This window comes from Theropithecus gelada, chromosome 9 (genome assembly GCF_003255815.1).
Source record: "Theropithecus gelada isolate Dixy chromosome 9, Tgel_1.0, whole genome shotgun sequence".
NCBI classification, from domain to species: Eukaryota; Metazoa; Chordata; class Mammalia; order Primates; family Cercopithecidae; genus Theropithecus; species Theropithecus gelada.
In genome coordinates, this window is record NC_037677.1 from 68,121,576 (window position 1) to 68,138,318 (window position 16,743).

The window sequence follows — 16,743 nt, forward strand, 5'->3', positions numbered from 1 at the left end:
TTTTTTTTTTTTTTTTTTTTTTTTTTTTTTTTTTTTTTTTTTTTTTTTTTTTTTTTTGCTTAGGATTGCTTGTCTAGTCAGGATATTTCTTGGCTTCATATGAATTTTACAATAGCTATTTTTCTAGTTCTGTGAAAAAAGGATGTTGGTTGCTTGATAGGAATAGCATTGAATCTATAGATTGCTTTGGGCAGTATGGCCATTTTAATGATATTGATTCTTCCAGTTGATGAACTTGAAATGTTTTTTTCCATTTGTTTGTGTCATCTATGATTACTTTCAGCAGTATTTTGTAGTTCTCCTTGTAGAGATCTTTAACTTCCTTGGTTAGATTCATTCCTAGGTGTTTCATTTATTTATTCATTTATTTATTTATTTGCAGCTATTGTAAGTGGAATTGAGTTCTTCATTTGGTTCTCAGCTTGAATGTTATTGGTGTATAGAAATACTATTGATTATTATACCACGATTTTGCATCCTAAAAAATTACTGAGTCATGTCTCAGTTCCAGGAGCCTTTCAGTAAAGTATTTTGTGTTTTCTGGGTATAAAATCATATCAACAGCAAAGAGATATAGGTTGACTTTTATTTGTCTGGTTGGATACCTTTTATTTATTTATTTTGCCTGATTGTTGTGGCTAGGGCTTTCAGTACTGTGTGGAATAAGAGGGGTGAGAATGGGCATCATTGTAACAGTTTTCAGGGGGATTGGTTTCAGCTTTTGCCCATTCAAGTATAATGTTGGCTATGATTTCTCTTAGATGATTCTTATTATTTTGAGATATGTTAGATATGTTCCTTTCATGTATAGTTTCTTGAGGGTTTTTATCATGAAGGGATGTTGTATTTTATCAAAAGCTTTTTCCACATCTGGTGAAATAATCATACAATTTTTGTTATTAATTCTGTTTATGTGGTGAATCACATTTATTGATTTGTGTATATTAAACCATTCTTACAAGAATTAAGCCTACTTGATCATAGTGAATTAACTTTTTGATGTGCCACTAATTCAATTTGCTAATTTTTTTTTTTTTTTTTTTTTTTTTGAGATGGAGTCTCGCGCTGTGTCACCCAGGCTGGAGTGCAGTGGCGCGATCTCGGCTCACTGCAAGCTCCGCCTCCCAGGTTCACGCCATTCTCCTGCCTCAGCCTCCGAGTAGCTGGGACTACAGGCACCCGCCACCATGCCCGGCTAGTTTTTTGTATTTTTAGTAGAGACGGGGTTTCACCATGTTAGCCAGGATGGTCTCGATCTCCTGACCTCGTGATCCAACCGCCTCGGCCTCCCAAAGTGTTGGGATTACAGGCTTGAGCCACCGCGCCCGGCCAATTTGCTAATATTTTGCTGAGGATTTCTGCATCTATGTTTATCAGAGATATTGGTATCAGAGATTTTTTTCATCGTATCTTTACTAGGTTTTCCTATCAGGATGATGCTGGCTTTGTTGAATGAGTTAAGGAGGAGTCTCTCCTTCTCCATTTTTTGAAATAGTTTCAGTAGGATTGGTACCAAATCTTCTATGTATGTTTGGTAGAATTTGGCTGGGGCTCTTTTGGTTGTTGTTGGTGGTGGGTGTCTTATTACTGATTTAATTTAGGAACTCGATATTGGTCTGTTCAGGGTTTCAATTTCTTTCTGATTCATTCTTGGAGGATTGTGTGTTTCAGAAATTTATCTTGTCCTCTAGATTTTCTAGTTTGTATGCACAGGTGTGTTCCCAATAGTTTCTGAGGCTCTTTTGTATTTCTGTAGTATTGGTTGCAATGCCACTTTAGTTATAACTTCTGACTGTGCTTATTTGGATCCTTTCTCTTTTTTTCTGTGTTAATCTAGCTAGCAGTCTACTGATCCTGTTTATTCTTTCAAAAAAACAAAAACAAAAAAAACAAAAAAAAACTTTAGTCTTCATTGATTCTTCCTGTGAATTTTTAGGTCTCAGATTCATTCAGTTCCATCTAATTTTAATTTTTTGGGTTGGTTTGTTCTTGCTTTTGGGTTGGTTGGTTCTTGTTTTTCTAGCTCCTCTAGGCATGATGTTAAATCATTAATTTGAGATCTTTCTAACATTTTAAGATAGGAGTTTACTGCCCTGAACTTTCCTCTTAACAGTACTTTTGCTGCATCCTAGAGATTTTTATATGTTGAGTCTCTTATTTCTGTTTTTTTCAAAGAATTTTTTGATTACTGCCTTAATTTCATTGTTTACCCAAAAATAAATGTATTCGTCCATTTTCACATTACTGTGAAGATACTGAGACTAGCTAGTTTATATATAAAAAAAGAGGTTTAATTGACTAACATTTCACATATCTACCACTGTCAGTGAGGAGTGACACATTACTGTGTGGCTGTCTAAGCCTTTTTGCAGATCTAGAAGTACTTGTTTTATGAACTGAGATGCTTCAGTGTTGGGTACATACATATTTAGGATAGTTAAGTCTTTTTGTTGAATTTAACCCTTTATCATTATGTAATGCCCTTCTTTGTCCTTTTTTACTGTTGTTGGTTTAAAGTCTTTTAAATCTAATATATTATTATATATTAGATTTTAATATATTTTAAAATACCTATATTTTATCTAATACACTATATTATATATTATATTTTAAATATATTTTAACATACATATATTTTATCTAATGTAATAGCCATTCCTCTTTTTTTTGTAGTTTAATTTGCAAGATAGATATTTCTTCAACCCTTTACTTTGAGCTTCTAGATGTCATTATGTGTGAGATGGGTATCTTGAAGACAGCAGATTGGTGGATGTTTTTATTTTATCTAACTTGCCACTCTGTGCCTTTTAAGTGGAGTGTTTAGGCTATTCACATTTAAGGATAATATTAATATGCAAGATTTTGATCCTATCATGAAGTTGTTAGCTGGTTGCTTTGTATTTTCTATGGTTTGGTTGCTCTATAGGTCTGTGGGCTCTGTACTTAAGTGTGTTTTTGTGGTAGCAGGTGTCAGCTATTTTTTCCCCATGTTTAGAATTCCCTTAAGAGTCTCTGATAAGACTAGCCTAATGGTAATGAATTTTTTTAGTGCTTGTTTGTCTGGAAAATATTTTTGTTTCTCTTTCAGTGATAAAGCTTAGCCTGGTGGGATATGAAATTTTTGTTGGAATTTCTTTTCTTCAAGAATTCTGAAAATAGGCCCCCAGTCTGTCCCAGCTTATAAATAAGGTTTATGCAGGGAAGTCTGCTTTTAGTCTTTTGGGATTCCCTTTGTGTGTGTTCTGACCTTTTTCTCTAGCTACCTTTGTGATGTTTTTCTTTAGCGTTGACCTTGAATAGTCTGGTGATTATATGCCTTGGTCATGTTGCTTTTTGTATAGTATCTCACAAGCATTCTCTGAATTTCTTGTATCTGGATGTCTACCTCTCCAGCAAAATTCAGAACATTTTCTTGATTTATCACTTCAAGTATTTTTTTCTAGATTGTTATCTTTTTCTTAGTCTCAGGAATGTCACTAATTTTTGGTTTGGTCACTTTACGTAATCCCATATTGCTCAAAGACTTTGTTCATTTTTTTAAAAAATACATTTTCTTTATTTTTTTCTGACTGGGTCAATTCAAAAGACTGGTTTTCAAGATCTGACATTCTTTCTTCTACTTAGTCCAGTTTATTGGTGAAGCTTCCAGTTGTATTTTGAAATTAAGTTAGTTTTTAAATTCCAGAATCTCTGATTGATATTTTAAAGATGTTTATCTCTTCCTTCATTTTCTGGATTGCTTTAAAATGTTTCTTTGTGTTAATTTTCAACCTCATCTTGGATCTTATTGAACTTCCTTGCAATCCACACTTCAAATTCTCTATCTGTCCTTTCCAAGTTTCCACTTTTCTGGAGACCGTAGCTGGAGAGCTAGTATGGTATGTTGATGGTATTACTACATTTTGAATTTTCATGGTGCTAGAATTCTTACACTGGTTCTTTCTCATCTTGAGGCATTGATACTTCAAAATTTTGTAATTATATTTGTGCAGATATAATTTTTCTTTTCTTTCCCTATAATATTATTGATATTTTTTTTCTTTCCCTTTCCCACCTATTTTTCCCTAGGGGATGTGACTTTAGAGAAGGCTGGGTAAGGTCTTTTGGCTTAACTTGTGTACTCTACACCTTTCTGTCAGCAGGTTTTATATTGGGCCATGCAGTTCCATCTACAAGCCTGTAGATGGTGTGTATGGCTAATACTGCTGAGTGTATACCTCATCCTTGTTTACTAGCAGAAGCTCTCTCTTGCCTCAGGCAATGGGCTTATTCTTGTAGTGCAAAGTGCTCTGAGCTCCCTCCTCAGCCCCAGAGGTGTTGGGAGCAATATGGGTAGGTCCAGACTGGCAGGTTTGCCTACAGATTCCCCTAAGGGCAGTCATGAGCACCAGTGCTGAAGGATAATCCAGTGAGTGGGTACCAAGCACCCAGAGGTATGCCTAGGCATGGAGCTGGGAAGCCTTCTTGTCCTCAAGTTCTCTACACACAGATTTGGGGTGGTCTAAACTCCTAATCCAGGGGACTAGGTGCTCCAGATGCCGGGAGATCTGCCTAGGCATGAAGCAGAAAGGCTCCTCTACATACCTGGATCCCTGCAGAGAAAGTGTGGGGTGGCTCAAGCTGTCAATCTGGGCAAACATGTACTTTGAATACCTGGAAATCTGCCTAAGCATGGAGTGGAGAGGGCCTGCTGCACCCTGATTTATGCACAGAAAGGGTGGGGAAGCTCAGCCTGCTGATTCAGGCAAGCTGGTGCTCTGAATGCCTGGAGATTTGTCTGGGTATGGTGCAAAGAGAGTCCTGATGCAGCATGATCTATGTCTAGGAAGGATGGACAGCTGAAGCTGTCCCAGCAGGTTTTATTATTTTATTTTTTAGTTTTATTTATTTATTTTTTGACACAAGGTCTCACTCTTTTGCCCAGGCTGAAGTGCAGTGTCACAATCATGGCTCACTGCAGCATTAACCTCTCAGGCTCAGGCAGTCCTCCCACCTCAGCCTCCTGAATAGCTGGGATCACACCTGGCTAATTTATTTTTATTTTTTGTAGAGATGGTGCCTCCCTATGTTCCCCAGGCTGACCTCAAATTCCTAGGCTCAAGGGATTTTCCTGTTTCAACTTCCCAAATTGCTAGGATTATAGGCATGAGTCACTGCATCTGGCATTCAGCATGTTTTAAATACACACAATTTTTAATAGAATTTGATTGCAATATTTACAGGTTATTTTTTTAACTTCCAAAAACATTTTCCTGCATCCTTTGAAACTCTATTTTCTTGAGACTGAGTAATGCTACATTATATTGATAGTCATTCTTATTTAGTCTTTCCATTATTTGGGGAATTTAGGTTATTTCCAAATTTTGCTATTATACATAATGCTACAACGAAGATCTTTGGATATAAATCACTGTCCACATTTCCTTATTCTTATAAAAATTTACTAAAAGTGGAATTAAGTTAGAAGGGATTTCTATAAATCTATTATAATTGCATAGGAGAAAGAACACAAAGATTAAATCTTAACCAAAGCTATTTACCATGTTATGATAAAGCTCAAAGCTGACCTCCAGGAAGTTCCTTCCAAAAGATAAAATGATGCAGGAGGCTGGTTTTCATAAGGAAATTTAATATTCTAAAACATGTGCCCTGTCTGCTTCTTGGCTTCAGTTAGATTCACACCTGTTATCTAAGGTAGAAATGATTTCCTTTGTCTATAACAGTTAAGAACATTGAATGCTGGAAGTAATAGAACATATTATGTTGCTGCATGTTTTTATGTCCTTTTGAGTAGCAAAGGACAGGCAATGCAGAACCATGAGTCTCAAGGAGCATTGTAATAGTAATTCTAGGAGTATTCTAATAGTAATTCTAGGTGAAAGAAATAATTACATTTTAAATATTTCTTTAGATTTACCTAAAAATATAATCTGAAGGCTTGTAACCTTTATCATAAATTAAAGGCAGCTATTTTATTTACCTTTTCATGTCTAAAAAGTATTTTAACATTTCTTTTGGCTAAGCTGAAGTAACTAAGGCTGCAAAATGAATAAACTATTATAATGGTAGAAGCATATCAGAATCTACTTGGACTTCAGCCGAGAAATGTTGCGCTATGAAAATAAAATTGCTGCCTTATAAGGTACCTGCCATGTGAATACTGTTTTTACTCACTTTGATCTACCTATTATTTATTCTGCTATATCCATTATTATCTTCGATGCATATTTAGTGCCCAGATCCATCTTGCAAACAAGACTTGTTGGCCTACCTGGAACAGATTAAGTTCTACTCGCACCAACTGAAAATCTGCAGTCAGGTTAAAGCTGAGATCCAGAACCTGGGAGGAGAGCTCATCATGTCAGCTGTGAGTACCGCCTAGCATGTACATGATCACAGGTGGGAGATGCTTGAAACAGAGTAACTACACCCTTGCTTACATGACCAAATCTTTTAGGTAAAATTAGTTTAGAAAGACTAAATTGGAGTTTTTATTAAAAGCACATGTATTTAAACTAGCAGGAAATCTTGGCAGATATCTTTAAAAAAGGTTTAAAATGTTGTTTTTATTTACTTCAGAGATTAAAGAGTAAATCACGTTTTATAAGCCATTTGGATGAGAAATGCATGTTAATTTAAAGCATGACTTCAGAATGTGTACAGATGGAACTCCGAAATGAATCCTGTAATTTTTCTAAAATAAATGCATGTGGAATTGCAAATTAATAAAAAGATTGCTTCACTGCTATTAATTGATATTCATTTCCCCCTATTTCTTTTTATAACATAAATGTTCATGTCTTGAGAGTTTTCATTTCCATATATATTTTCAGAACTGGAGTATGATAGAATTTATTAGAGTTGGAGGAAATTTCGTAAATTCTTTGGTGGCCCTAAGTTTTAAGCTGCTGTAAATTACCATGGTAGAACTAATGTATAACTTTTCTACTCATCTTTTAATAGCAGTAGATCATTTCTCTGGAGAAGAAATGGTAATAAAATAATATTTGATATCTATATTGGATTCAGTTATCGGTGACTTTGAAAAGGACATGGACCAAGATTATAAATTTAAGTTTAAGTGGAACATTATAAATATTCTGGGAATTTGTATTTCTGAGAAAAATTTTTTTAGTTACACTAGTATATCTGTATATGTGTAATATATAGGGCCTCTATATCCTGGCATTGGACATTCCCTCAATGAGTTAATGTTCTGAAAGAGGACGTAATTATGAAAACACAAGCAAAGGATCACCATCAAAAGTAGAGGGCAGAGGCTGGTCACGGTGGTTCGTGCCTATAATCCCAGCACTTTGGGAGACTGGGGCATCTGGATCACTTGAGATCAGTAGTTTAAGACCATCCTGGCCAACATGGTGAAACCCTGTCTCTACTAAAAATAGAAAAATTAGTTTGGTGTGGTGGTGCATGCCTGTAATCCCAGCTACTCAGTAGTCTGAGGCATGAGAATTACTTGAACCCAGAAGGTGGAAGTTGCAGTGAGCCGAGATCACACCACTGCTCTCCAGCCTGGGCGACAGTGCAACACTCCATCTCAAAAAAAAAAAAAAAAAAAAAAAAAAGCAAAGGGGAGGAAACCAATAGTGACTCCCTATCTCTTGCCAATATTTTATGTTAATCTTCACAATAACATGCCAGATGGATCACTTATTTATTTGTTCTGTTTTCTTTAATATATAAAGAAGTAAACTTAAGAAGGGTTATATAGCTTCCCAAATGTCATACTAGTAAATGTCAGAGCTGAGTTTACCTTCAAAGGTCTATGTTTTCTCTGTTCAGAGAGACAACACTGAATCTGTGATGAAACTGAAAAACACAAGTCAAAAATGAATAATTTGGAAATGATAAGATGGTATTGCATTCTAGCATTTTATTCCAGTGGTGGTTAGAGGGGGAAAAATAGTGTCTTTGATATTCAAATTTTATCAAAAATCCCACATAAACGCAGTCAGTGTATTACTAGTGCCCTGTCCCTTTTCAAAGAAAAATGCATTTTACTTAGTCACAAGCCATGCAAACAGGAACATGCGTGTGTATCGACACATATACATACATGTATGTATATATACATTTATGTAGATACACACAGCATATATGTGTGTATAGATGCATATGTATTAATATGTATATATATTTTTAACTTCTGTGTATTCCTTTTGGCTTATTAAACATCCAGTCTTCATTTTCTCATTTAACATCATACTACGTTAAACATGTAAAAAAGTATATTCATTTGGAGGATAAACTCTTCCATTTACTTTTGTCATTTTCACACACTAATCATGCTTTATAAGGTCTAAATTTCATATAAATTTTATTTTTCAAATATACACTGTTTCATATTGTCTGAAGCTACGCTTTCAGAAAACATTTGGTAGAAGTTCAGCCTCTGCATAGCTGTTAAAATTTATTGGCGTTAATTATCCTTCCGAAATACAATTTCCTTTCTATATATAAACTGAGTTTGTATTCTTTCCTGTTTGGTATGATGATTCAAATTCATGAACTTTACATATATTACAGATAGATTAAGCAGGAGCTATTTAGAATCCATGATTTACAATTTAAAAGCTGAGTCATTATGTAAAATGAGGAATAGCATTGCAAATCCAAAACTATTTGTCATCATCTCACTCACTATTCCCCATTAGAAAAAAATAAATCTGAAAAAAGAAAGCATTCCCCCTTTTGCATATCTTACTGCCATCTGTTTGCAGGTAGATCCTAGAAAGCTTTCTAAATACATTTAATTTATGCGTGCCAGAGCACACTTACTTTAATCTCTCAGTGACCCTGAGTTCCTGTCTTGTTCCTATTCTTTAAATTCAGAAGAAGATCTAATCTATCATTTTGCTATAAGATCTCTTGAAAAATGGCAAGCATGATTCCAAAGCAGAGAGACACTAAAAATTACAGAAGTGTGGTATTCAAAACTACAGACTATTCAAAGTTTACTAAATAAAGCTGGCATCCCACGATTAGGTTCACGAAACATTGCTTTACCTAACATAGTGGGTTAAAAATAAGTAGGTATGAATGGAATGCATTTCTATAGTGAACGGGCAGTACGTTCTGTTCTGGGTCTGAGGTGTGAAGGTTTAGGATAAAGAAGATGAATTAATAAAATAAAATAACCTGAAAGATATTGTCATAATACACCATTTAATTAAAATTATTCCCCAATCATTCTTACATCTGTATTGCAAGCACTCATCTTGAAGTTGCATGTTTTACCTGTATAGAGACAAAGTGTATGTAGTTCATTCAAATCCATTACTATGAATTGAGCCCCTCTCTGTGCAAGGCATAGTAGTACATCTGAGGGATGTAAAGATGATTATATGGTAATGTCCTTAAGATACTGAAATGCATAAAAAAATAAGAAACCTAAAATGTACCTGAATATACAAAAAAGACTCCAGAACACTGTAATAAACCATACAATATTGGTATGTACAAATGTACGTGTATAGCATGTGAGGAAATAATTTATTTGATGTGCAGAGCAGGTAAGAGAAAGCTTCGCAAGTCGCTCAAATCTGCTTTGGGCCTTGATTAATAAGTAGAAAACAAATGTGTACTTACAGGAGGAGGAGAGGGAAAGGATTTGAGATAGAGGGGACAACTGAAATAAAACAGAGATAGGGAAGACATGGCATGTTACAGACATGGCAGGCAGTCTGACGTGACTGAAAACAACTTTACTTGGTACTCTTGGTGTGTGTGTTGTGGAATAAGGGTGGGTGGGCGAGTAGAGCAAAAGTTTGTAAAGGAAACTGGGAATATTTTGAAAGGATCATTTATAATTTAATTTTACCCTGTAGGCAATTGAGAGTAATTAACAATTTCTTAGTTTGAGATGGGCATTAATAAATCTATGCATTTCAAAGCTAACATTTTTTAGACAGGGAAGTGATAGATTAGAAAGATAAGGGACTAGAGGATTGAGGCCTATTTAGGAATGACTTTTAAAAATTAGTTTAAGATGTTTATTGCAGCACTATTCACAATGGCAAAGACTTGGAACCAACCCAAATATCCATCAATGATAGACTGGATTAAGAAAATGTGGCACAAATACACCATGGAATACTACACAGCCATATAAAAGGATGACTTCATGTCCTTTGCCGGGACATGAATGAAGCTGGAAACCATCATTCTCAGCAAACTAACACAGGAACAGAAAACTGAACACCACATGTTCTCACTCGTAAGTGGGAGTTGAACAATGAGAACACATGGACACAGGGAGGGGAACGTCACACACCAGGGCCTGTCAGAGGGTGGGGGCTAGGGGAGGGATAATATTAGGAGGAATACCTAACGTAGGTGATGGGTTGATGGGTGCAGCAAACCACCAGGGCATGTGTATACCTATGTAACAAAACCGCATGTTCTACACATGTAACCCAGAACTTAAAGAATAATAATAATAATAATAAAATTAGTCTAAGAGAGAAACAGTGAGAACTTACCTAAGACAATATTGATGAGAATGGAAAGGAGTATATCTATACAAGGAACAATTCTGAGGAAAATATGTTTAGAGTCAATTATCCATTGGGTGCTAAGGGTGAAAAAGAAGAAAGAATTAAGAATTTCCTAAAGGTTTGGAGGTTAAATAGTTTACTTAGTCAACAACGGCATCGTTAACTAAACAGTATATATAGAAGGAAGACCATGTTACAGTGAGTATGGAAACTCATTCAGGTTTTGCTTGTTGAATTGAAGTGACTAAGGGGCATCCAAGGAGAAGGGTTTAGGGGAAGTTGAGTCTTTGGTTCTGGAACTTAGGAAAGAGGTATGAAAGAGAAGTATATGGGACCATCCAGTGAAAATATGTTGGATGCCATTTTTTTTAAAAATAGCTGAGACAGTAATCCAGTAACAACTTTTTTCACAGAGTGATTCCAATGTACCTTTATAAGATTCTGAGACTTGACTATGGCAGTTAAAACAAATTGGGAGTTTACTGTCTCCATAAAGTGAGCCTGCGAATGGGCAGTCTAGAACTGTTATGACAGCTTCACAAAGTCACCAGGGAATCAGGCACTTTTGTCTTTCAGCTTCACTTTTCTTGGCTTCTGGCTGTCGTTATTATCAAGGTCAAAAATATGGCTTATGCAGCTCGAGCAATGACTTGTATATTCCAGGCAGTAGGAATAAAGAGAAAATGAAGCAAACATTCCTTACACTTTTAAAGGGACCTTCCAGAAGGTCCCTTTCAAATACTTTTTTTTTTTTTTTTTTACAAACTATTGGCTGGAGCGTAGTCATATTGTTATATTTAACTGCAAGGTATGCTACAAAATATAGATTTTGTATGTTTGTTTGTGTTTTAATCCTGCACATTGCTTTCCCCAGTATAATCAGAGTTCTATTTCTATGAAAAAGAGAATGGATGTTGGGTGGCAGCTAACAGTTTCTATCATATTCCTTGTATGATTACCAAAATCACAGCAGTACACATATCAAATCATCTTTTTGCACATATTCCCTTCTAGACTATAAAGTCCTTGAATATTTTTACATGATTGATGGTGCAGTGACCAATGACTACAAAAGATGCAACCTGCAAAATTATGCAGGTTGGCTTAGCCTTAAAAGTACACATTGGGTTTTGCATTTAGAAGGTGTTTTTATATCTTTGTTAAAGCAGTATCAGTAATATGGTGAAGGCAAAAATTATATCATGATCAGTTGAGTACTGAGTATGCAATGACAGAGAAAATATGGTGGCACAGACTCAATTTTCCAAAAGTTTGAAGTTGAAAGGAATAAAAGAGAGATAAAGAAAAAGAGATTTGAGGGTCAGAGCAGACAGAATCACCAAAAGCATTTTTGTTTGTTAATATTTTTATTTATATACTGCTTAAAGTGGCAGTAATTGAGAAATGTTTAGGTAAAGAACAAAAAGCGGCCAGAAGAGAATGAACCTGTGAAAAATTAAGACTATGACTGATGGAATAAAGTCAAGCAAATGAGAGAATGTAAGATTAGAAAATGTAGAAAGATTAGGTTTGGAAAAAAAAGAAAAAAGAGCTCTTCTCAGCCAGGATGAAGTTGAATTAAAATATAATCACATTTATTAAATAAAGAAAATGTGGTACATATACACCATGGCATACTATGCAGCCATATAAAAGAATTTAATTGTGTCCTTCACATCCACATGAATGCAGCTGGAGGCCATCATCCTATGCAAATTAATGCTAAAACAGAAAATCAAATACTGCATATTCACTTACAAGTGGGAGCTAAACATTGATTACACAGGGACATAAAGATGGGAACAATAGATACTGGAGTCTCTAAAAGGTAGGAGGGGGAGAGGGGTAAGAGTTGAAAAAATTCCTATTGGGTACTATGTTCAATATTTGAGTGATGAAATTAATAGAAGCCCAAACCTCAGCATCATGCTATATACCCTTGTAACAAAACTGCACATGTATCCCCTGAATCTTAAAAATAAAAAAAAAATTGATTTAGTCTAACTTAAAAAAAGATATAATCACATTTATAGAAATGAATGAAAGGTTGAAGAATTTCTTGCTAATAAATCCCATGTTTGGTAAAATGGAAAGAGTAGTTTCCCGTTAAAATTAAGATTTGATCACTCTATTCAAGATCCATTTTAGCAATAGAACAAAATATGGATGTCCACATCTCAATCACTTTTCTTTAATGCTGCTTAGAAGAGAAAATAACCTAAGTTCACAGCAATTTTTTGAGATAATGAACAGAGATAGCATATACTAGACATTTTTTACCAGAGCCAAGCTACAGGACATTGTCTGGATTGTGGAACCTGACCTAGCTTCAATTCACATGGAAATGAAGCCAGTTTGGCCTTCCAGCTGCTATCCTTTCTCAAATAAAGAGGGGAGTTGCCAGGTACGGTGGCTCAGGACTGTAATCCCAGCACTTTGAGGCTGAGGCAGGTGGATTGCTTGAGCACATGAGTTCAAGACCAGCCATGGGCAGCATGACCAATCCCGTTTCTACAAAAAATACAAAAATTAACCAGGTGTGGTGGTGTATGCCTGTGGTCCCAGCTACTCGGGAAGCTGAGGTGAGAGGATGACCTGAACCCAGGAGGTGGATGTTGCAGTGGGCTGAGATCATGCCACTGCATTCCACCCTTGGTGATAGAGCCAGACCTTGTCTCAAAACACTAAAAAAGGGAGGAGGTTCCAAGATGGCCAAATAGGAACAGCTCCAGTCCACAGCACCCAGGATGACTGACTCAGAAGATGGGTGATTTCTGCATTTCCAACTGAGGTACCAGGTTCATCTCCCTGGGGCTTGTCAGACAGTGGGTGTAGCCCATGGAGTGTGAGCCAAAGCAGAGAGGGACATTGCCTCACCTGGGAAGCACAAGGAGTCAGGGAATTCCCTTTCCTAGCCAAAGGAAGGCGTGACGGACGGTAACTGGAAAATCGGGACACTCCCACCCTAATATTGCGCTTTGCCAATGGTCTTAGCAAATGGCACACCAGGAGAGTACATCCTGCGCCTGGCTTGGAGGGTCCCATGCCCACAGAGCCTCACTCACTGCTAGCATAGCAGTCTGAGATTGAACTGCAAGGAGGCAGTGGGGCTGCGGAAGGGGCATCCGCCACTGCTGCGGCTTGAGTAGGTAAACAAAGCTGTCAGGAAGCTTGAACTGGGTGGAACCCACCACAGCTCAAGGAGGCCTGCCTGCCTCTGTAGACTCCACCTCTGGGGGCAGGGCATAACTGAACAAAAGGCAGCAGAAACTTCTGCAGACTTAAACATCCCTGTCTGACAGCTTTGAAGAGAGTAGTGGTTCTCCCAGCATGGAGTTTGAGATCTGAGAATGGACAGACTGCCTCTTTAAGTGAGTCCCTGACCCCCGAGTAGCCTAACTGGGAGACACCTCCCAGTAGGGGCCAACTGACACCTCATACAGCCAGGTGCCCCTCTGAGACGAATCTTCCAGAGGAATCATCAGGCAGTAACATTTGCTGTTCTGCAATATTCGCTATTCTGTAGCCTCCTCTGGTGATACCCAGGCAAACAGCATCTGGAGTGGACCTGCAGCAAACTCCGAGACCTGCAGCTGAGGGTCCTGACTGTGTGAGAAGGAAAACTAACAAACAAAAAGGACATCCACACCAAAACCCCATCTGTACGTCACCACCGTCAAAGACCAAAGGTAGATAAAACCACAAAGATGGGGAGAAACCAGAGCAGAAAAGCAGAAAATTCTAAAAATCAGAGCACCTCTTCTCCTCCAAAGGAGCGCAGCTCCTCGCCAGCAGTGGAACAAAGCTAGACAGAGAATGACTTTGATGAGTTGAGAGAAGAAGACTTCAGATGATCAGTAATAACAAACTTCTCTGAGCTAAAGGAGGATGTTCGAACCCATCGCAAAGAAGATAAATCCTTGAAAAAAATATTAGACAAATGGTTACCTACAATAAACAGCATCAAGAAGACTTTAAATGACCTGATGGAGCTGAAAACCATGGCACGAGAACTGCGTAGTGCGTACACAAGCTTCAGTAGCCGATTCAATCAAGTGGAAGAAAGGGTATCAGTGATTGAAGATCAAATGATTGAAATGAAATAAGAAGAGAAGTTTAGAGACAAAAAAAAAGTAAAATGAAATGAACAAAGCCTCTGAGAAATATGGGACAATGTGAAAAGACCAAATCTACGTCTGATTGGTGTACCTTAAAGTGACGGGGAGAATAGAACCAACTTGGAAAACACTCTTCAGGATATTATCTGGGAGAACTTACTAACCAGCAAGGCAGACCAACATTCAAATTCAGGAAATAACAGAGAATGCCACAAAGATACTCCTAGAGAAAAGCAACTCCAAGACACATAATTGTCAGATTCACCAAAGTTGAAATGAGGAAAAAATGTTAAGAGCAGCCAAAATGTAAAGACCATCAATGCTAGGAAACTGCATCAACTAATGAGCAAAATAACCACCTAACATCATAATGACAGGATCAAATTCACACATAATAATATTAACCTTAAATGTAAATGGACTAAATAGTCCAATTAAAAGACACAGACTGGCAAATTGGATAAAGAGTCAAGACTATCAGTGTGCTGTATTCAGGAGACCCATCTCACGTGCAGTGACACACATAGGCTCAAAATAAAGGGATGGAGGAAGATCTACCAAGCAAATGAAAAAAAAAAAAGAAAAAAAAAGCAGAGTTGCAATCCTAGTCTCTGATAAAACAGACTTTAAACCAAACAAAGATCAAAAGAGACAAAGAAGGCTATTGCATAATGGTAAAGGAATCAATTCAACAAGAAGAACTACCCTAAATATACATGCACCCAATAGAGGAGCACCCAGATTCATAAAGCAAGTCCTTAGAGACCTACAAAGAGACTTAGACTCCCACACAATAATAATGGGAGACTTCAACACCCCACTTCAACATTACACAGATCAACGAGACAGAAAATTAACAAGGATATCTAGGAATTGAACTCAGCTCTGCATCAAGTGGACCTAATAGACATCTACAGAACTCTCCACCCCAAATCAACAGAATATACATTCTTCTCAGCACCACATCACACTTATTCCAAAGTTGACCACATAGTTGGAAGTAAGGCACTCCTCAGCACATGGAAAAGAAAAGAAATTATAACAAACTTTCTCTCAGACAACAGTGCAATCAAACTAGAACTAAGGATTAAGAAACTCACTTAAAACCACTCAACTATATGGCAACTGAACAACCTGCTCCTGAATGACTACTGGGTACATAATGAAATGAAGGCAGAAATAAAGGTGTTCTTTGAAACCAATAAAAACAAACACACAACATACCAGAATCTCTGGGACACATTTAAAGCCATGTGTAGAGGGAAATTTATAGCACTAAATGCCCACAAGAGAAAGCAGGAAAGATCTAAAATTGACACCCTAACATCACAATTAAAAGAACTAGAGAAGCAAGAGCAAACACATTCAAAAGCTAGGAGAAGGCAAGAAATAACTAAGATCAGAGCAGAATGGAAGGAGATAGAAACACAAAACACTCTTCAAAAAATCAATAAATCCAGGAGGTGGTTTTTTGGAAAGATCAACAAAATTGATAGACCACTAGCAAGACTAATAAAGAAGAAAAGAGAAAGAATCAAATAGATGCAATAAAAAAATGATAAAGGGGATACCACCGTCGATCCCACAGAAATACAAAATACCATCAGAGAATACTATAAACACCTCTATGCAAATAAACTAGAAAATCTGGAAGAAATGGATAAATTCCTGGACACACACACCCTCCCAAGACTAATCCAGGAATAAGTTGAATCCCTGAATAGACCAATAACAGGCTCTGAAATTGAGGCAATAATTAATAGCCTACCAACCAAAAAAAATCCAGGACCAGACGGATTCACAGCTGAATTCTACCAGAGGTACAAGGAGGAGCTGGTACCATTCCTTCTGAAACTATTCCAATCAATAGGAAAAGAGGGAATCCTCCCTAACTCATTTTATGAGGCTAACGTCATCCTGATACCAAAGCCTGGCAGAGACACAACAAAAAAAGAGAATTTTAGATCAATATCCCTGATGAACATCATTGCAAAAATCCTCAATAAAATACTGGCAAACCGGATTCAGCAGCACACCAAAAAGCTTATCCACCAGGATCGAGTTGGCTTCATCCCTGGGATGCAAGGATGGTTTAACATAAGCAAATC

General features: G+C 36.9%; 1 protein-coding gene across 1 annotated transcript in view; it reads left to right on the top strand.

The window, feature by feature from the left end:
• CTNNA3 (catenin alpha 3) overlaps positions 1–16,743 on the top strand; it is a 1,732,244-nt gene that overhangs the window by 1,676,801 nt on the left and 38,700 nt on the right. The window contains exon 15 of the mRNA XM_025397086.1: positions 6,233–6,367. Within this exon, the coding sequence (XP_025252871.1) occupies positions 6,233–6,367 (135 nt within the window). The remainder of the gene's footprint in view (positions 1–6,232; positions 6,368–16,743) is intronic.